Source organism: Poecilia reticulata, linkage group LG16, assembly GCF_000633615.1.
Source record: "Poecilia reticulata strain Guanapo linkage group LG16, Guppy_female_1.0+MT, whole genome shotgun sequence".
In the NCBI taxonomy this organism is placed as follows: domain Eukaryota; kingdom Metazoa; phylum Chordata; class Actinopteri; order Cyprinodontiformes; family Poeciliidae; genus Poecilia; species Poecilia reticulata.
The window spans coordinates 3,665,607-3,683,798 of NC_024346.1; the positions used below are offsets into that span (position 1 = coordinate 3,665,607).

Sequence of the window (18,192 nt, forward strand, 5' to 3'; positions counted from 1 at the left end):
TAACACACTGACACGAACCAAAGATGGGCAGTTATAAAAATTAGAACACCGCACAAACATTTACCAAGATTGTTCTGTAATTGTAAAAGAAGTTTTATAGCTTATTTTACAGGCATCTAGCTACTTTCTCAGGCATGTCCTCTTACATGACAGCATGTCCTCTGGAGGTGCATGTCCTCTTACATGCCTGAGAATCATAAAAAGAACCCTAACCACTTTAATTTAATTTCTAAACCAACCACAATTAAAACAAGACCTTTAACATGATATGGTTCATTAGGATGAAAACTTTGATCCCAATGATCCCTGTCCCAATTAGTGCTACTGGACTGAAAAAAGCTGTTCTTCTAATGGAAATGATTCTAATAAAAATAAGAACATACACAGCTTCTATTGGAAAAGAGGTCCTTTGCAGTGTGGTTGCAATAAATGCTGGAGCTCTGTCAACAAAGCTGTTTATAGAGCCAAGTCTCCTGTAACATGCATAATACACACTCATCACAGCTACAAGCTGCCAGAGCAAAACTCAGACTCTGACTCTTATTAAAAAGTTAAACTCCATCATATTTGTCTTGAAACCACACTCAAACAGATTTAATGCTGAACTCAGAAAAAGGTAGCGCAGAAAACACTCACAGCGTGGAGCTGACAGGTGAGTGTTGAGAGAAGTCGAGTTAGTGTGTGATTGAGTGTGTGTGAAATCCTCAGAGACCAGAGGTACTTAATACATTTTAAAAGTTTTGAGTGTGTGTTTTAGCTGGGGGTTGTGTTTACCGAGCAGGATACAGATGGATGGAAGGACACTGACATGTTAATTGCCTCCTGTAGGAGTGTGTATGTGTGTGTACCAGCTGCGGCGTGTCCTGCAGCAGCGGCAGCAAGGTGGCCTCCAGAATGGCAGTCTGGTCGGGGGTCAGGCCCTGCCACAGGGACAGCAGCAGCACCAGCAGGTGAGTGGAGCTCCGCAGACGGACGAAAGCCTGCTCCAGGAGCGCCCGGTTCTCCTCTGCAGCCTCGGCCAAAGCAATGACCTGGAGGAGACGCAGAAGTGTAAGGACGTGTCTGAAATATTTCTTTTTCTTAGCTTTATTTTATCTTTATTGATTCTTAAGGAAACAAATTTTATAAGTCACATACAATAAGGGGAGGGCAATACAGAAACAGAATTTTATAGAGAAATTCTGTTGTAATATTGTGACAACAGTAAAGGTTATGATAGAAAACAAATTATCAGTTATATTTTAGGTAACTGCATAATAACAGTATGGTACAGCATTCATAGTGCCACAAACACAAATGTTCTTGAAAAACTTTGTACTTTGAAATAGGCATCTTCAGGATGCCGGTTATTTAACAAAGTTTGATTTAAATCACTTAGCTGCAAACAGTAGCTGCATGTATTAATATTTTTAAATTTACTGATATTTATTGATGCTCTTGTGGGACAGTGGAGAAAATAGCATAAATAAAATTTCTGATAATACTGTCAGTTTTGGTTTTTTTTATTTCTCAGGCTAACCAGACGTTGATGAAATTCAATGGCTGAAATTGATCGTGAATTTTGGCTTACTGTGATAAATCAAAACTCTTATAGTTATAAGATTTTTTTCGCAATAAATGTTATACAACAGGGTAAATTGCCGACCCCTACTTAAAATATCATAATGCCAATTTCCATAAGGAAAGAAAAGTAGACCTGTGCATCATGATAATTACAACACATTTTTTATAAAACAAAACTTTTGCTTTTACTAATATAAAAGAAAATGAAGTAAACTGCAAGGAATACAAATAAATAAGAAAAAAAATAAAAATAAAAGCACAATAACCATAATATCAAATAATGATAAAGCGTATCTACTACAATTGAGTGGATTATGAGGGTGGATTTACCAATCTTAGCTTGTAAAAATAAAGCTGGGTCTTCAGAGTTTGACTTATGCTAACCAATTTTGCCACCAGAAACTAAATTATGCGGTCTTGTGATTGAGAAAGACTGTTATTTTCTTCTCCATTTTACATGCATCAAATGTTATATCCATCCAGTCATGTAGGGTCAGTTTGTCCTGTCTTGTACCTCTCATTTTACTTGCTGTTAAAAATAATGGTCATAAGATATTTGTTTCTTTTTTAAATTTTTTGAGGTGTAATACCAAAATACACAACCTTGTTCTCTGGAGGGATGTTCATGTTGAAAATATATTGTAGGGCACTATTTGTACCAAAAAACGTAATGTTTAGCATTTTTATTTCCATATTTTCTTCAGCAAGTAGGAGGATGAACGGACTTTTTTTCAAATTATCAACCCAACATTTCAACATTTGTTGTTACAAAAAAGAGAAACGCATAAATAAATAAATTCCAACTCTTTCTCCTAAACAACTATAAATCAAAGTCAAGGTGACTTTCTGTACAACATTTACATTTATCCCAAAAAGCTCAAAATGTTGACTGCACAGTCTGTGCAAACAGATTTATGAGCATCAAGGCTGCAGCTCCTTCATTACTGTCACCAGTTGCTCCCTCAGGTGGCTGATTTACTTCTGTTGATGTTTGCTTAATTCATCCTAAATAACTTCATCACAGCATTCCATTTCTTAACAGCCACTCACCACATCCCCAAATTAAGCACAGTATATTCATTGGTAAAACTTTCAAACCTCATAAATTAGTTTTCTCTTCAAAATCCAAAACTATAAAATTGGGAGTTCTGGAGGTTCACAAACTGGAATACATATCAAAACACAAAGTAGGGATTAATATGAAATCTTAGATACAGCTGCTAGTAGTTTCCACTTGATTTCACATGTAAATCACACAAAGAAGAATGTTTTCCCTCAACCAATAGATTGAATTATGCTTGTGGAAAGAAGAACATGGGGATTTTGGAAATCTGAACAACTTAATCAGCAAACTTAATTATGATAATGTAATTAGCTGAAAGATATTTATGCTGGTTACTGAAACTTTTTTGACTGAAAAGGTGATTTGTGAAATTCAAATAATACTAATGATGTGATTAAAACTATCAGTAGATGCATAATTTCATTATAATGATATAATGGCATATGTTGCCATCTGGTTAATGACAAAAGATTTGTCTATGGAAAGAAATGTAACTATCCAATTTTTACTCTCAATTTTCTGAGAACTGAGAATTCAATTCCAATGTTGGTGAATTCATTTTTCAGAGGCACAAATATGTCTCCACCTTTTCAACCATGGTGATTTGTGTTTGCATTAAGTTGGCTATGCAAAAACAATCACATTTTTATGACGCTACTGCACAGTGAGGGGCGAAGCAAGATTAAGATACAGATACAGGGAGAAAAAAACTAAAGCTTCTAGATTTGATTAAATTACAGAAAACTGTGGTAAAAATGAATGCATTAATTAGGCGTGGTGGGAGCAGCTGAATCTGACCTATAGTGGGAGGTCAATCCCTCTTTCCCTCCATCACTGCAACAACAAAGAGGTGGAGATGAGTGGAGTGGAAAGGACAAGTGATGACAGAGCAAGACGTATGAAAACCAAGACAACAAGAAAGGACAAGTTGGACAAAGAGAAAGAAAGAAACGGGAGATGAGGGAGGAGGATGAGAGAGGTGAACAGACAGAGAGCGAAAAAGAAGAGGTGAAAGCAGATCTGGGACTAATGGACGACTGTGTGTTCAGAGAAATTAGTGATGTTCAGGCCAAAGTGCCAACGTACACCAGCCGTTTGTTTGACAAATGGATTCAGAACCTGGCATTTGATCCTAGGAAAACAGAAAGCAAAGACTTAAAGAGGTAATGCTTGTGTGTGAATGTGTGTGTCTGTGCATGTGTCTGTGTACCAGGATGGAGAAGTAATTGCCAAAGTCAGCCGTTTCTATTTACGTAATACTAAGCTACAAACACAGGTTAAAACACCAGTTCACTTCCCCTTGATTCCTGTGGTAACCTCAGAAAGTCCCTGTGGCTGGGGTCATCCACAGGTGCTGTGTCACTCACACCTTCCACATAACCCATAGAAATACACCCAACAAAGAATATAAAAGCCTAAAGAAGGCTGATATGTTTCAGGAATTTGTATATGTTCACAGGTTATCTAGGCAAACCCTCAAGATCTTTCAAATGCACAGTTTTACCTTTATCCTTAAAGAACTTTTTAAAATAAAATACCAGCAGACAGAGCAAAGACATGGCCAACAAGGCCCTCCTATTAGTCATAAAACAAAATACATAAAAAAACGTCAAAATATATAATCATAACTGAAAAAGTTGGAATCATATGTTCACTAAAAATCTGTCCGTTTACAGTGCAATGGAAACTATCTGGGAATGGTCTGAGCCAAAGCTTTAAACTTCTGAACTTGGTAGCAGGATCATTACAAAAACGAGTTTCTGCAAGTTTCAAAAAATTAAAGTTATGAAATCTAAGAGCATTTAGGATATTACATACGTATAAAATTTACATGGATTATGAAAAATGATCGCAATAAGTTAAGTTACCAACAGCCTAATTCTTAATTAATAACCAATGCAGCTCTGGTATGCAGGTTCATTACTTTAACAGCTTAAAAATAACATTTCTGCATCTTCAAACAAAGTACAGTAAGTCTCATAAGAGTCACTAACCATTGGTTTTTAGCAGATTTTTGAAATATTAAATTCTCAAGCCAAATCTTGTGAAATAGCTCTGCCATTATGAGGGAGCTTTTAGTGAATAAAATAAGACTATTTTGACTAAGGTTAGCAAAGCTGCCAGCCTCAGGAGCAGAATGCTTTCACAGCTTTATGGTTTCACCACAAATTCCTTCATTTGTTAGTCTGTGAGGGAGTTAAATTCAAACCGCTACTGAGGCTAAACCTCAAGTTTTCAAAACAAAAAAACATCCATATGCCCACCTTTCTTAAATGTGCTGTTTTTACATCACTTTGTGGCAATGTTCTTGTTTTTGTAACCATTCAATATGCATTAGAGTTATAAAATCCTACTATCCAGAGCCATTTAAACAATATTTTTTTGATTTTGTAGCATTCCTTCTTCTATTCAACAGCCAAAAACACATCTTCATCACTCTGAAGACATACACAAACATGTCCCAAACCACCCTGCTCAGGGGGGGCTTTCTGAAAGTGTGGGTGTATTGATAAAAGGCTCCTGGTCCGCTGAAGGACTTCATTGTTGGCAGCTACTGGGCTCCACACACACTCTGATTGATGCCAGCTGAGAGAACACAAAGGTACATTTAGCCTGGACACACTCATACACACACAACTAAAGATTAAAGAATGCACATGTGAGCCTAAAAGCTACATATGAATTGGCACAAATACACATATACTTGCTTAAATACACACAGCATAGATATAAACAAAAAAGTGACACCCAAGATGTTTTCAACACTTTTCTTTGAGGCAAAGAGAGAGACAGTGGTACACAGTAGCCGTATGTTAACAGCTGAACTACTGGTGACCTTAAACAACCTGCAGTTGAAGCTGCTGAGGTCAAGACCTTCTAATGTGTTTGTGAAAATGTCTGGAGTCTATTCAACGCACATAAAAGGGACATTCTGCTTCATCCTAGGTGCTTAAACCTGGTTAAAATCTCAGTGACATGGAGCAACTTTGTGGGAGTGTTTTCTTTAGGACCAGTACCAACACAACCCTGAAATGTTAAATGCAAAGTGAAAAAAGGAAGGAATGGAAAAATTCAATCTTTCAGATTTGATCCATCCTTGCATTTTGTTTTACCTCCCCCTCTAAGGACCAACAAACCACATACAGAAAGTCACACAAGCAGCCATGTTTGTATATTCACACATCATTGCACTAAGATATGCACACGCATGTAACTGTAGCCACAAGAAATGTAGTGAAAAACACAAACAGAAAATCATGGGTACCCCTTATCTATGGGAATGCATGATTTAGAGCACAAACACAAGTAAACATATACAAACGATGTGGCTGGGTTAAAAAAAACACCAAAAAAAGGGCGACTCTATGAGATGAAGGCTGCACAGTGGCACAGTTGGTGCACTGTTGCCTCACAGCAAATGGTGCTGGTTTACAGTGCTGGACAATATGGTGGAAAAAATGTGCCACGATTTAAGGGATTCACATCGATCGATATAAATAATTATTGATTAGGTTTTTTTCTTTTGTTACTGCCAAACTGGAGATGTGACTTTTCCTGTTTTATCCACAGTTTCCTCTCAAACTGTTGTACTAATTTTCTACCTTGTTTTTTATTTTTAAGTGAATGTGAGGAACGGTGGTGAAACCTGAAACCTGAAACCGCTGCTGCGCAAGTTACTCAACAAGTTGTCGCTAGATAACCAAAGAGTGAATGAGTTAATTTATGCCACCGACCTTGAAAAAGCCTTTCCTTTGCCTACATCCACCAGAATGCGTTGTGGTTCTGGATCAAAGTTCAGTAACATTATAGAACATTCTCTCATAGATATTATTAATTTTTACTGAGCCGTACCCAATTACAAGATCAGAAACTAGGATACTTATAAACATATATCTCAGAGAACTTATAACATATTGAAAAAAATATATAATAATAAAATAAATTCTTAAACCAATTGTTTTCTATTTTAAGGCATTGCTTATATTGTTTGGAAGAATGGATCCTGAATCCTTTTCTTCTTAGTTTCTTTCAATAAACATAAAAGGATGATGGTAAAGAAGTTTTAGTGAGAAAGAATAACAGGCCTAAAACACTTACACAGCATATCATGATATCAGCAACTCTAAATAATAGGCCAGCAACACAAATGTGCTCCTGTAAGACATCATTGCCAGTTAGTAAAAGTCATAATGACTGAAAGGGGAGGAACATAAAACATCTGGTTGCTGCTAGAGTTTTAGCTACATGCAGAATGACAGGGAAAACAACGCTGAGTGTTTTTCAGCATTCTGTTTGAGTGCATCCCCCACTGAGCTGGGATATTAGATGTTTCCTGCTCAGTCAGCCGCAGCAAACAGCATGAACTCCACACACATACAGATCAACACTTGTTGGCCACTTTACTAGAGAGAGTTGCTCAATTGCTTGTTCACGTAGATAGCAAGTCAGCCAATCACATGGCAAATCAATGCATTTATTTATGTAGATGTGGTAAAGATGACTTACTGAAGCACAAACAGAGGATCAGAGTAAGCAAGAAAGAGGATTAAAGTGACTTTTATTGTGGAATGGTCGCAAATGCCAGATGGGCTGGTCAGAGTAATTCACACTCTGATCTACTGGAACCTTTGCCCTGATTTACAGAGAATCCTGTGATAAAAAGAACATCAAGCACTGAAAATATTTAAATATATTTGCTGTTTGAACAATTAAAGTAGACAATTATAAGTGTTTTCAGAGGGAGTTTCAAGTGTTCACTGGTTTTTGCTACTCTAAGACAGCTGCTGTCCCTAAACACCAAGAATTTCAGGAGTCCACTGTGTTCTTGATTACATTAATAATAAGTTCTCAGTGGTTCTCCACCTTAAATGTATGAATTTAATGTTTAGTATCCTGTTATTTTACAGGTTACGACTGGTGACGCTACTGATCACTTATTTATACTAAAACATTTAATATGACTAATCACCTGATACCTAGGATGATTCTAATTTTATTTGCTAGAAAGAAAGAAAAGAACCGTAAACCTTGGGAGAAATCCACATCAGGGTCAAATGACGGTATCAGAGGTGGCTGGATGTACACATCTGTGCACTGAGGCTCTGTTTCCGTGTCTTAATTAAAGAGCCAATTAGTATCTCGGTTTAACGACAGATGGAAACACACAATCCATTTCCTTTTGCACCATGAGTAATGCACACTCTCATACGGATATAGTTACATATGCAGGCATAAGCACAGAATCTGGAGAAATTAAAGACACTTACCAACACTCTCTCATTAACGTGCTCAAGTCCCATAGTGACAGAAGTGCTTTCACATACATAGGACCACATTCCCTTTGTAGTTTAAGCTAAGTTACAGATTCATGGTTGCACTTAATCAAATGTTGACGTTACAAGGGCAAAATATCTGAATTTGTTCAATATGAGCTTATTTATTATTTTAAAGTCTAATGTGTGCTGCTAAGCACCTGTATAGACACGCAGGAAATCATTGTGGAGACACAAAGTGTACAAAGAGAAAAACTACAAGGAGAAATTTAAACAAACCTCATTGTTCCCATGTTCAGAGAGCAAAAACCTCATTAGAGCTATCCAGTCTGTGGCAACTATTGGATTGTTTATTGAGGGTAAAAAGTCCAATTGTACCTTTTCCCACAGCTGAAAAAAAATCAATGCTGCATTTAGAGCTTAACGATACACTGAATCACAAAGGTTATAATATCAAAATCTGCAACATTGATATTTCCAGTGTCATTTCTTTAGACTTTGCATGTCAATAATTTTATGGCTGAGTTGCTGAGGTTAACCGAAAATGGTGCTCAAGGTGTGATGGAAAATAGTCACAAAAATCTGAGTTCATCATCATCGATCTTATTACAATGTTCATCAATAGTCTTGCTATACATGTTTTCTGCTAGTATCAGGAAGTCCTAAATGTTTGTTCAGTTTATGTCCAAACTGAAAAGTGAATTATCTTTTCCTTTTATTATTGGTTACTGCTTAAACATAAACATGAATGGATAGAAACATTAGGTACCTTTCTAGTTTTTTCAATTTGAACAAAAATCAAGAAAATATTACACAATCTTTTTTCTTGTAAAATTAAACCATGACATGACGTAAAAGTGTAAATGGAAACAGTAAAGAAGAACAATAAAAAAAGAAAGACACACGAAGGAGACAGAGCTATCTTACAGGTAGTCAGCGGACTGATTAGCATCTCTTTTGTCTCTATGCCTGATAAGCAGACAGGCAGTAACCACTATTATGTGAGGTCAAAACAAACACAGGCATACAATACTGTCTGTCTACACTCCCAACGATACCATGTCATCAGATAAGAACAAGAAATAGAGAGAATGAGAGAGAAAAACAAATAAAGGTGAGTAGAAAAAGAGTGGAAGACAGAGAATCTGTCTGACTGTCGGACATTTCAGGTGTGTTACGAAAGGCGCCTATGTTGCTTACATAAACGGGTTTTTTTGTTCCCCCCCCCTCCCCCCATAATTACTGTACTACCCCTTTCACCATATTGCGCTCTAAGTTTGATCTATATACAAATAGTTAAGTGATTATTAGTCAAATTAATCAGAAGACATGGCTATCCACTGCTGTGTCAGCCACTCAAGCACTCAGCATGTTGAAGTGAGTGGACATCCGTCAGTGGATACAAAGAGTTTGATAGGAACTAACACATTTGGAGATCTGTTTGTAGAGCACATTTAAGATAATCAAAAGAAAATGCAACTTGGGCTGAGATACCTAGATGCAACTCTGCTCTAATATATATATATAAATATATAATAAAACTGTCTCAAGAGTGGCTTTTTTTGTGCAACGTTGATCTTATTAAGGGCAGTTGATAATAATTTTAAAAAAGGGCTTTAAATGTGACCACCAAAGATTTGTCATCAAACAGGTGAACGGTACATACAGATGTAAGCAGAGATTATTCAATAAGAACAGGCCATAAAAAGAATAGCATAGATCAGGCAACTACCTGTTCTCTTCCAATAATTTATAGCAAAAAGCAGTAAAAAAAAGAGAAAGAGAGAAAATATGATTTTGCCTATTGAACATAGCTATTACATTACATCACACTGCAAAGACTTCCTGAGCAGAATAAGTGCTGCAGATCAAGTGACCATTACGTTTTAAGTGTTCCACTTGTTTCAAGGTGATCTACATGGCTGTAACAGAAATGATATCTCAATGTGAAGAAACTGAAATAATAAATGAGTTTCTTTTGGCTGCTGAAACATTGGGGTTTGATTTATGAGGCTGTCCTTCTCCGTCAAAGAGTCGACAGACCTCTTGTGTTTTCTTGAACAGCAAGGTGGAGAGAAAAAGAGAGACAGAGGCTCTCTGCTTTTCTTTAGCACAAAGTCACACAGAGCTTTTCTGAAGTAAAAGATTGGCTGTGCAAACCTGCCATCACTCTTCATCCTCCTCTTCCTCTGTCAGTTATGAAAAAGGCTGTTTTTTCCCACCAGTCAGTTTAAAATATAGGCAGATGAAAACACTAGCTCACTGCCTGGGTGAAATCCCCCAAAACACACAGACAAACCAGTACAACACTTGAGTCTAAGGAAACCAAGATCCTTAAGTAGAGAAACAATTAGCTGGATTCTAAGTAACTGAAGAAAAGATTATTTAATTGAGAAAAAACAAGAGAGTGGTGTGGGATCTCACAAGATTGCCACAATAGTTCTTGGAAAAGCAAAGTCTGCCTCAGGAAGGGCTACAAAGTGACTGACTTCATCTGGTGAGGTGGGACTGAAACTTTATTGTAAGGTCTGGGCATAAAAGTTATTTTTTTCATATTAAGTAATTCTTTAACTGCCTAATAAGGACGGCTCAAAGGTCTGCATATCAGTATTTCATGGCAATGACACTGAAAGACATGACGTCATATAAAAACCATACACAATTTTATTTACTCAGTTCAGTTTGGCTCATTTATTTTCAAAGTCAATTGCACATATAAAATTTTTGTACAAAACAATGCAACCACATTTTGTTTATTATGCCTATTGGTAAAAAGCTTTCTGTTTAAGGAAAACCAAGCAGTTGTTACGACAGGCTCCCAAATAGTAAATTACACAAACCAGACGATGGAAGGAGTCACAGTTAATTGAACAGCATCAATTATTTGTGATTTCGTTTATAAAAAAATCAAGAAAATGACACAGGAAAAGTTATGTCATCAGTCATAATAAAGTATGATACTGTAAATTCTTAATGTTGAACTAAATCCACTTTATTTCCTCAGATTGAAATGTGTTTTTCAGATCACCAGCATACTTTGAGAATACAGACAACTACATCCTAATTTTTAAATAAGTCTGGACTGCAATCTTACCCTCACTAGTTAAAATGTCACTCTTATTTGATGAAACTTGATCTGGACTATTTTATACTGAACATATTATTTAATACACAGGTTGAAATTCTGGAACCATTTTTCTATTTGCAAACAGACAAAAGAGAAAATACTTTTTTCACCTTAAAACGACAGGAGAACAGTTTGCGATTGATCCTTCTATCACTGAGAAAATGTCAATTCTTACTTTTGCCAAAGACATTGCTAAACTCTTACTTTATTTTCATAAAGATTTTTTTTTATTATTTTCTTGTTCATAGTCCATAATCTTTTTATCAATTTAATTCAGTTCAGTTTATGTATTAAGGGCAAATTCGAAGAATCTTACAAGAAGAAGTTACCAGAGACAATTTCTATCCAAAGATTGATTGTCTTGTATCCTTAGACAAACTCAATGAAATCCTGGCTTAAAAAGAATGAACACAACAGTTCAACACAACATATGAAAACAAATGCATCAGAACTGTTACAATAGCTCATCTTATATCAAAAACTCATGCACAGTCCCATCAATGTGCTGGGTGGTCCCGAGGGCCCAGAGGCCCTAGAAGGACCAGGGGACCAAATTACAGAGCATGACCCACCGCAGTGTCACCCAAACCTGGGATTAACACTCGGGCTGAGTCCCAGGCCGCCGGTAGCCCCGAGCTGTGTGAGCTGACCTCAGCAGGTTCAGAGGTGACCTTGAACACATAAGTACATGTGCTAGTTAGGGCCCACCCAGGACTGAAATAATAAGGGGGTTTGGCTGATCCAGCTGGACCGTGGTTGAACTGGAGATTTCAGCTATGATTAGACTGCTTATCTGGTTTCCTGAAATATCCAGATTTTCTCAAAACATAAATCTGAGACAGGTTATTGTTCACACCTGGCAGCAGACTGGAACTACAAGAGCATGAGCATTTCCTTTTTTACCTAAAAGTTACTTATGCAATGCAACAGCATTTCGTAAGATCCAACATCTTGACTTCTGTTCCTGTAGCTCTTGAATTATCACAGGTGTCAAAATGACTTTTCATTAAACAAAAGCACAAAGAAGGATGTGTTGAAATGTTTTCATGTGCTACAATGTGCAAATCCCTAGCAGACATAAGAAAGGTATCGTTACAAAAATACATATCAAATTTACCAGTTCTCATGTCTAAGAAACGTTTAGAAATGAAAACCATATGTGTGAAATAGAAATAATTTGACTTTGCAAGTTTTGCACTCCAGTTGAACTAAAATCACAGAAGTTTGTTCAGGTGTATTCATAAAATATTCCCCAAAGGATTCAAAAATGTTCCTAATTACAGTGCTAAGGATCTACATGTGACAAACAGTGGAGTAAACAGCTTGATCTACTTTAAAAAAAGTGTATGGAACCTGTCACATTTTGCTCAGTGTTATGAGTTTGAGTAAAACAGGTAAAGAACAAAATACGTAAGAAATGCTGACTAATGAAATAAAGTCTTGACATCTTTACATCAGAAAATTTCATGTAGGGAAAGTTAAACATCTGGATGTCTGACCAGGTGAAAGGAAAGGAAAGGGAGGAGGTGGAGGATATGAGTCTTAAACATATACACAAACACAAGCACATACACACATAAACACATCATTAAGAGATAGACACTTTTAGAAGTGTGGTTCAGGTCAAAGGTCAAATAGATACACTGACACACTTATGCCCCAAGGCAAGGCATTTAAATCAAATCAGGCTGAAACACACATGCTCTTGACACAAACACCCTCGGACAACCTCCCAAAGAGACTCTGCACGAACACATACGACTCACACACTTAGCAAGTGAGTATTAATACCATGTGATGTGTTTTAACCCAAGGGCCTTTTTCACAGCAACAGCTGCAAGTTCACTGTGTGTCCATGTGTGTGTTTTTGGGTTATGCCTTCATTAATGGTCAAAATGTACATGAACGTCTTTGGCCTGCTGGAGAGTTCATAGGTGTAAGAAAACTCACCGACACACCTGCAACATATATCTTCTTATGCAATTGTTCTCAGGGGTTCTGGAGGAAACTAAATGAGCCAATTTTCCTCTTAACGTCTTAAAGCAGTGATCTGCAAATCAAATTATGAAAAATCTTTTTTTCTAGTTTATTAAATGTATTCAAACAGAAAACAATCATTATTTGTTTCATTTATTTGTTTACTTGAAGCAAAGTTTACACAAATGCATTTTTTTATATTCTGACCTTTGGTGAAGCAAGGTTCAGTTGTGCCAAACCACTCTTGGAATAAACGTGTGAGATTGGCCACTCCTGAAAAGGTTCATCTCTGTTCAATGTTCTCTTTGTTCATAAATCTGTTCATGTCAAAAGAACTTTAAAATATTTTTATAGATTTTTTTCTGACAATTTGAAAGCACATTTACGATTCATGTAGTTTGGTTTGCATAAGAAAGGTGGAGTTTTATTTTTGTCATTAGTTCTTTAATTATTCTTCTTTTCACAACCAGAGCGTGAATCAAAGCTCACCTACAACTAAAACTGTAATCAGAATAACTGTCTTCACATATGAGACACCTGGCTGGTCTGTCAACTTTCTATGAGACATTTTATAGTCAAATAGTGCATCAGCAGCTAAGGGTTCAATTCTAACTTTATTATTATTAGACTGCAGTTTTATAGATTTTTATACATATAGAAATGAAAGATTAGATGATGGGTCTATATTAAATTACTTGATTAATTCATCACTTGTTATCTGTCAAAACACTTTACATCAATTTATAATTTTTGTTGTTATGAGCAGGCTCCTAAATGCAAGTTGTAAGTATGGCCTGGGTCTAAAGAATTTGTCAAAACCAATAAAAATGATATAAACCAAAATATTTATCATGTCAGCTTAGTTGTCAGACTTCATTCTCAGTCAGGGGCTGCCAACAAGTATATCTGGCATTTCCTCTTAAGTTTGGAAAATTTTTAAATGGAAAAGATAAAAATTAAAAAGATGCGGCTGTACTATTAAATGATAAAACCTTCTTCAAATATACAACTTTTATATGAGTTAAAGTGTCATTTTCTTAGTTTTATTTTCACACATACACACACAAGAAGATAACTTCAGTTTGTCTATTTATAAAAATATCTTCGAGTTATTTTCAGAGTCTTCTCATATGTGCTGTATGTTGCCAATGTGTATGCGGTCTGTGGTGTGCTGTGTGAGCATGTGTGTTTGTGGGGGGGACAGTGTTTAGTCTGAAGCCATATTTAGTCTCTCTGGTCCTACGAAGAGGCCTATAATCACACAGAGCCTTTCTCTCTACTCATTACACACACACACACACACACACACCCCTACACACACGCATACACACACGCATACACACGCACACTTCATGGCCTGTCATTAACAGTTCACACCAACCTCCCAAGCTGTGCATGTACAAATGTTATAGCTGAAAACCAAATATGGCGGGTTGTTTGGATGCAAACACACATAATTAGGCAAGCATGAAAATGCACAAATGCATTTGTTAGGATGAACAAAAACGTAGTGTGTGCATGCAAACACGATACAAAATATTCATAAAGTCATACAGAAAAAAGTGAGACTCAGCTTGTTTGTCCAGCAGCGAAGTGAACATGTATGATCATGTCTCTGATATTATTTGACTCATTAAAATTAAGTCAGACATGGAATAAAACAAGAAGAAATAATAATTAATCATGTCTAAACATTGACTAACAACACAAATATTGCAACAAAAAAAAAGCTTCATAAAGAAAGTTATATTTACAGACTATAGCATTGATCACTGAGGGATTAGTTGGTTGAAACAGGTTTTTGTTATCTTGATCAAACCAGACTGGAAACTCACACATTTGGTTATTTTCTGATCGATACACACAATGTAGCAAGCACTTGGTTGAGGGTACAACAGAACTCTTCAGTGTGTTACTGTTGCTGAAGGAATGATTTTAAAACACAGTCAAAGAAGGCACAGAGGTGAAAGAGGACATTTTAAAAGTTAAGTGTATATTCTACATGTTGAGGAATATCTGCATTTCATTTAGCCTGCAAAAGAGGGAGAGAGAGCAAGACTTTTAGCACAGAGTTTATCTACTGTCTCTTATGGCAAATGTTGGATTGAGATATTTGTTTGCAGTCTGAATTATTTGACAAATTCACACAGATACTGATTTGTCATGCTAGTCCTACTAATCATACTAAAACATAAAAGTTATAGTTGATATTTATCTTTGCTTATAAATATAAAATCTATTAAGATTATCCCCAATCTATAAATCCAAACATTTTGTCTTTAGTTTTTATTTAGTTTTCTTGAACTCAGAAAGACTACGTTCTGGTTGTTGATGTAGTTATACACCAGACAAAATGCGAGTTTTCAGTTTTAGCTGTTTATGATGCGGTGCCTAATGACACAAGTAATCCTAGATGAGATTGTCGTAAAATAAACTCACACAGTCCATAGAGTGTGAAGGACTTCTGACTCTAATCCAAAGTCATTAATACATTTAACATTCTTTCCAGAACACAGGATTCATTGACAAATGTATTATGCAACCATGACTCTAAGGCCGACATACCAAACCATCTGCCTCCAACAGAGACACAACAGGGAGTAACCACATGGTTGTTTTGGTTGCTTGTTAAGGTCGTGATTTATAGACTCCCACTAAGAATCCCTGAAAAGGCTCAGTTACAGGACTGTAAATGATGGGACATTAAAGATAATTTCCTTGAGTTTGTTAGCATACCACAGGGGAATACCTGCTCTGTTCAAATATGTAGTTTCAGCCAACTATCCTTTCTAAAGCAACAGATTATGACCACTGGCGACTGGACATCAACAGTGTTATTTATGTTGGTATTGGACAATGTGTTTTTGTATGTACTTCTGGAACATGCATGATGTAGAGTCAAAGATTAAAAATGACATCTGACAAGCAAATTCCTAAGATTTAAGTAAATTAGTGTCAACTTGAGATGGGGTTAGAGTTTGAGTTCATCATATGATACTGGACTTACTTCAAAAAGAGTGAAACAGAACTCTGTGTGACTGTAGATTATGCTTTGTCTGTTTGTGGTCAGAGACCAAAACAAGGCAGTCTAATCTTAGCAGACAAAAGAGACAGAGACTACAAATTACCACCACACACAGAGACACCACACACATGCCCAGTCCCTTTCTCCTTTTCACCTGTCATTTCCTTTCCCCCTTGTTCTTTTAACCACTAAATGTTAGCCTGTCGTCTCTGGTTTGTGTTTTCTTTTGTCCTGCTATTTTCTTGCAGTCAGTGTTGAGAAGATAATAAATATGTAAACTTAGAAAAACTTGAAAATCCTCAGACACTGCTGTAAGACCATATCATGATCACTACAAAAAAACTCTGGGAATTCACTTTATCATCAAATTATTACATTTTAGTCCACAATCAATTCTTTGTTTGCTCATTCTGAATAATTGTGGTAAAACCCTGTTACATTGTGGTTATCCACCCATACATTGTCTTCTGTACATGTGATATTGGGTCGTGAGGATAACAGTACCAAAAGGTAAACCCAGACATCCCTCTTACAGGTGGCATCCTTCAGCTCATTCTAGGAGATCCCAAGGAGCCCCAGGGAAAATGATATATATATTCCCTTCAGTAAGTTCTGAGTCAGCCTCAGAGTCTTCTCTCAACAGTACAAAGTCAGGGGCCTGGAGACATCATGAGCTCCTCTCCCAATCTTTAGATCTGAATACAACCACCCTACAGATGAAGATAATTGTGGCTTCTTGTATATGAGATCCTGTTCTATTGATCCATATCTCATGCCAGTAGATACGCCATGAGTAATTCAAGAGGTTTGCTTTTTGGTTTAGCTCTTTAGTCACTACAACAAACTGGAGAAGCACACAGATCTCTCCTCCTTCACACTCAGCCACAAACAGTTTCAGGGCACACTGGAAGTCATGGCCTGAATAAGCCAACAGAACCACATCGTCTGCAACAATAAAAATACCTAGAGGTCCCCAAACCAGTCATCATCCTGACTGTGCATAGAAATCCTGTCCATGAACTTCTCAAACAAGATCGGTCACAAGGAGAAGGCCTAGCAAAGTCCAAGATGAACAAGCTGGATTCATGAAAGCGGAAACAGCTGTTGCTTTGGGCAGAGAAGGATTGGATACTCCTTGATAGCCACCTGGAACTTTCCGCAAAATATCTCATGAGAAAACAAGCACACACGTAGCAAACCAAAGATACTTATTCCTATGAGCGTCAGCAATTTTATGAGGGTAAATACCTGGTCCACCATTCTACAACCAGAATGAAAGCTACCTTTCTCCACAACCTCCCCAGTCTACTACTCCAACAATGTTTCCTAGTCCTCCATGCAACAATAAAGAGACATGTCAAGGATGTCAGGCCCATAATGTCCAGAGCCTTCATCAGCATCTCAGGTTGAATCTCATCCACAGCTGAAGCCGCAGAGCTCTTTTACCACTTCAGTATCCTCTGCCTCAATGATGTAATCGCTTTCGCCTGGATATTTATCTTCTGGACTGAGCAGATCCTCAAAGTGCTTCTTCATTGCACAATCATGATGATGTCTTCCCGGTTTAGAGTCCTCTTTCTCCCCCCCAAAGTATTTACATAGCTTGGCGTTTCCCATTTCTGAATCAGGAATGTTTTTTTTTAAGAACTTCCAATCACAACTCACATCTAAAGAAATTTGAGTGACATAACTAAATTTCCTTCATATGTAGTTTTGTAGAAAGCTACTTTAAATAATCAGTTGCCAAACTGGTACAAAATGTCCCCCTTGTGTGTATTACCTGTTCTTTGGCAGACAAGTATAAAAAGTTTATTCAACACAGGGAAACTAAACTAGACATTGTAATTAATGGTTGTTTAGAAAGTTAAATATTTCAAATACATAAAGGTTAAACTGTTGCTAAGCTTGTAAAACATAAAAAGGCAAACCTGAAGAGTTAGATTAAAATAATTTTAAAATCTTTAAAAAAAACATTACTGAATGAACTTGCAAGCACTGCTAAAAATCTCACTTTGAACGGCTATATAGTGCTACTCCCTTATCCTTGTCTGAATGTCACATAAACCAAGGAACTGATTTAATGGTATTGTGTCAGCATTAAAAAGAAAACCATTCAACAGTGGTGCAAATCTGAAGTTTATGCTCCATGTTGAATTTTCTTTAT

The 18,192-nt window shown here is 36.7% G+C and overlaps 1 protein-coding gene across 6 annotated transcripts in view; it reads right to left on the reverse strand.

Annotated features, from left to right (window-relative positions):
* Positions 1-18,192, reverse strand: part of bbs9 (Bardet-Biedl syndrome 9) — a 144,754-nt gene that overhangs the window by 66,485 nt on the left and 60,077 nt on the right. For all 6 annotated transcript variants that reach the window (XM_008430848.2, XM_008430847.2, XM_008430851.2 and 3 more), the window contains one exon: positions 849-1,031. In XM_008430848.2, coding sequence (XP_008429070.1) covers positions 849-1,031 — 183 coding nt within the window. The remainder of the gene's footprint in view (positions 1-848; positions 1,032-18,192) is intronic.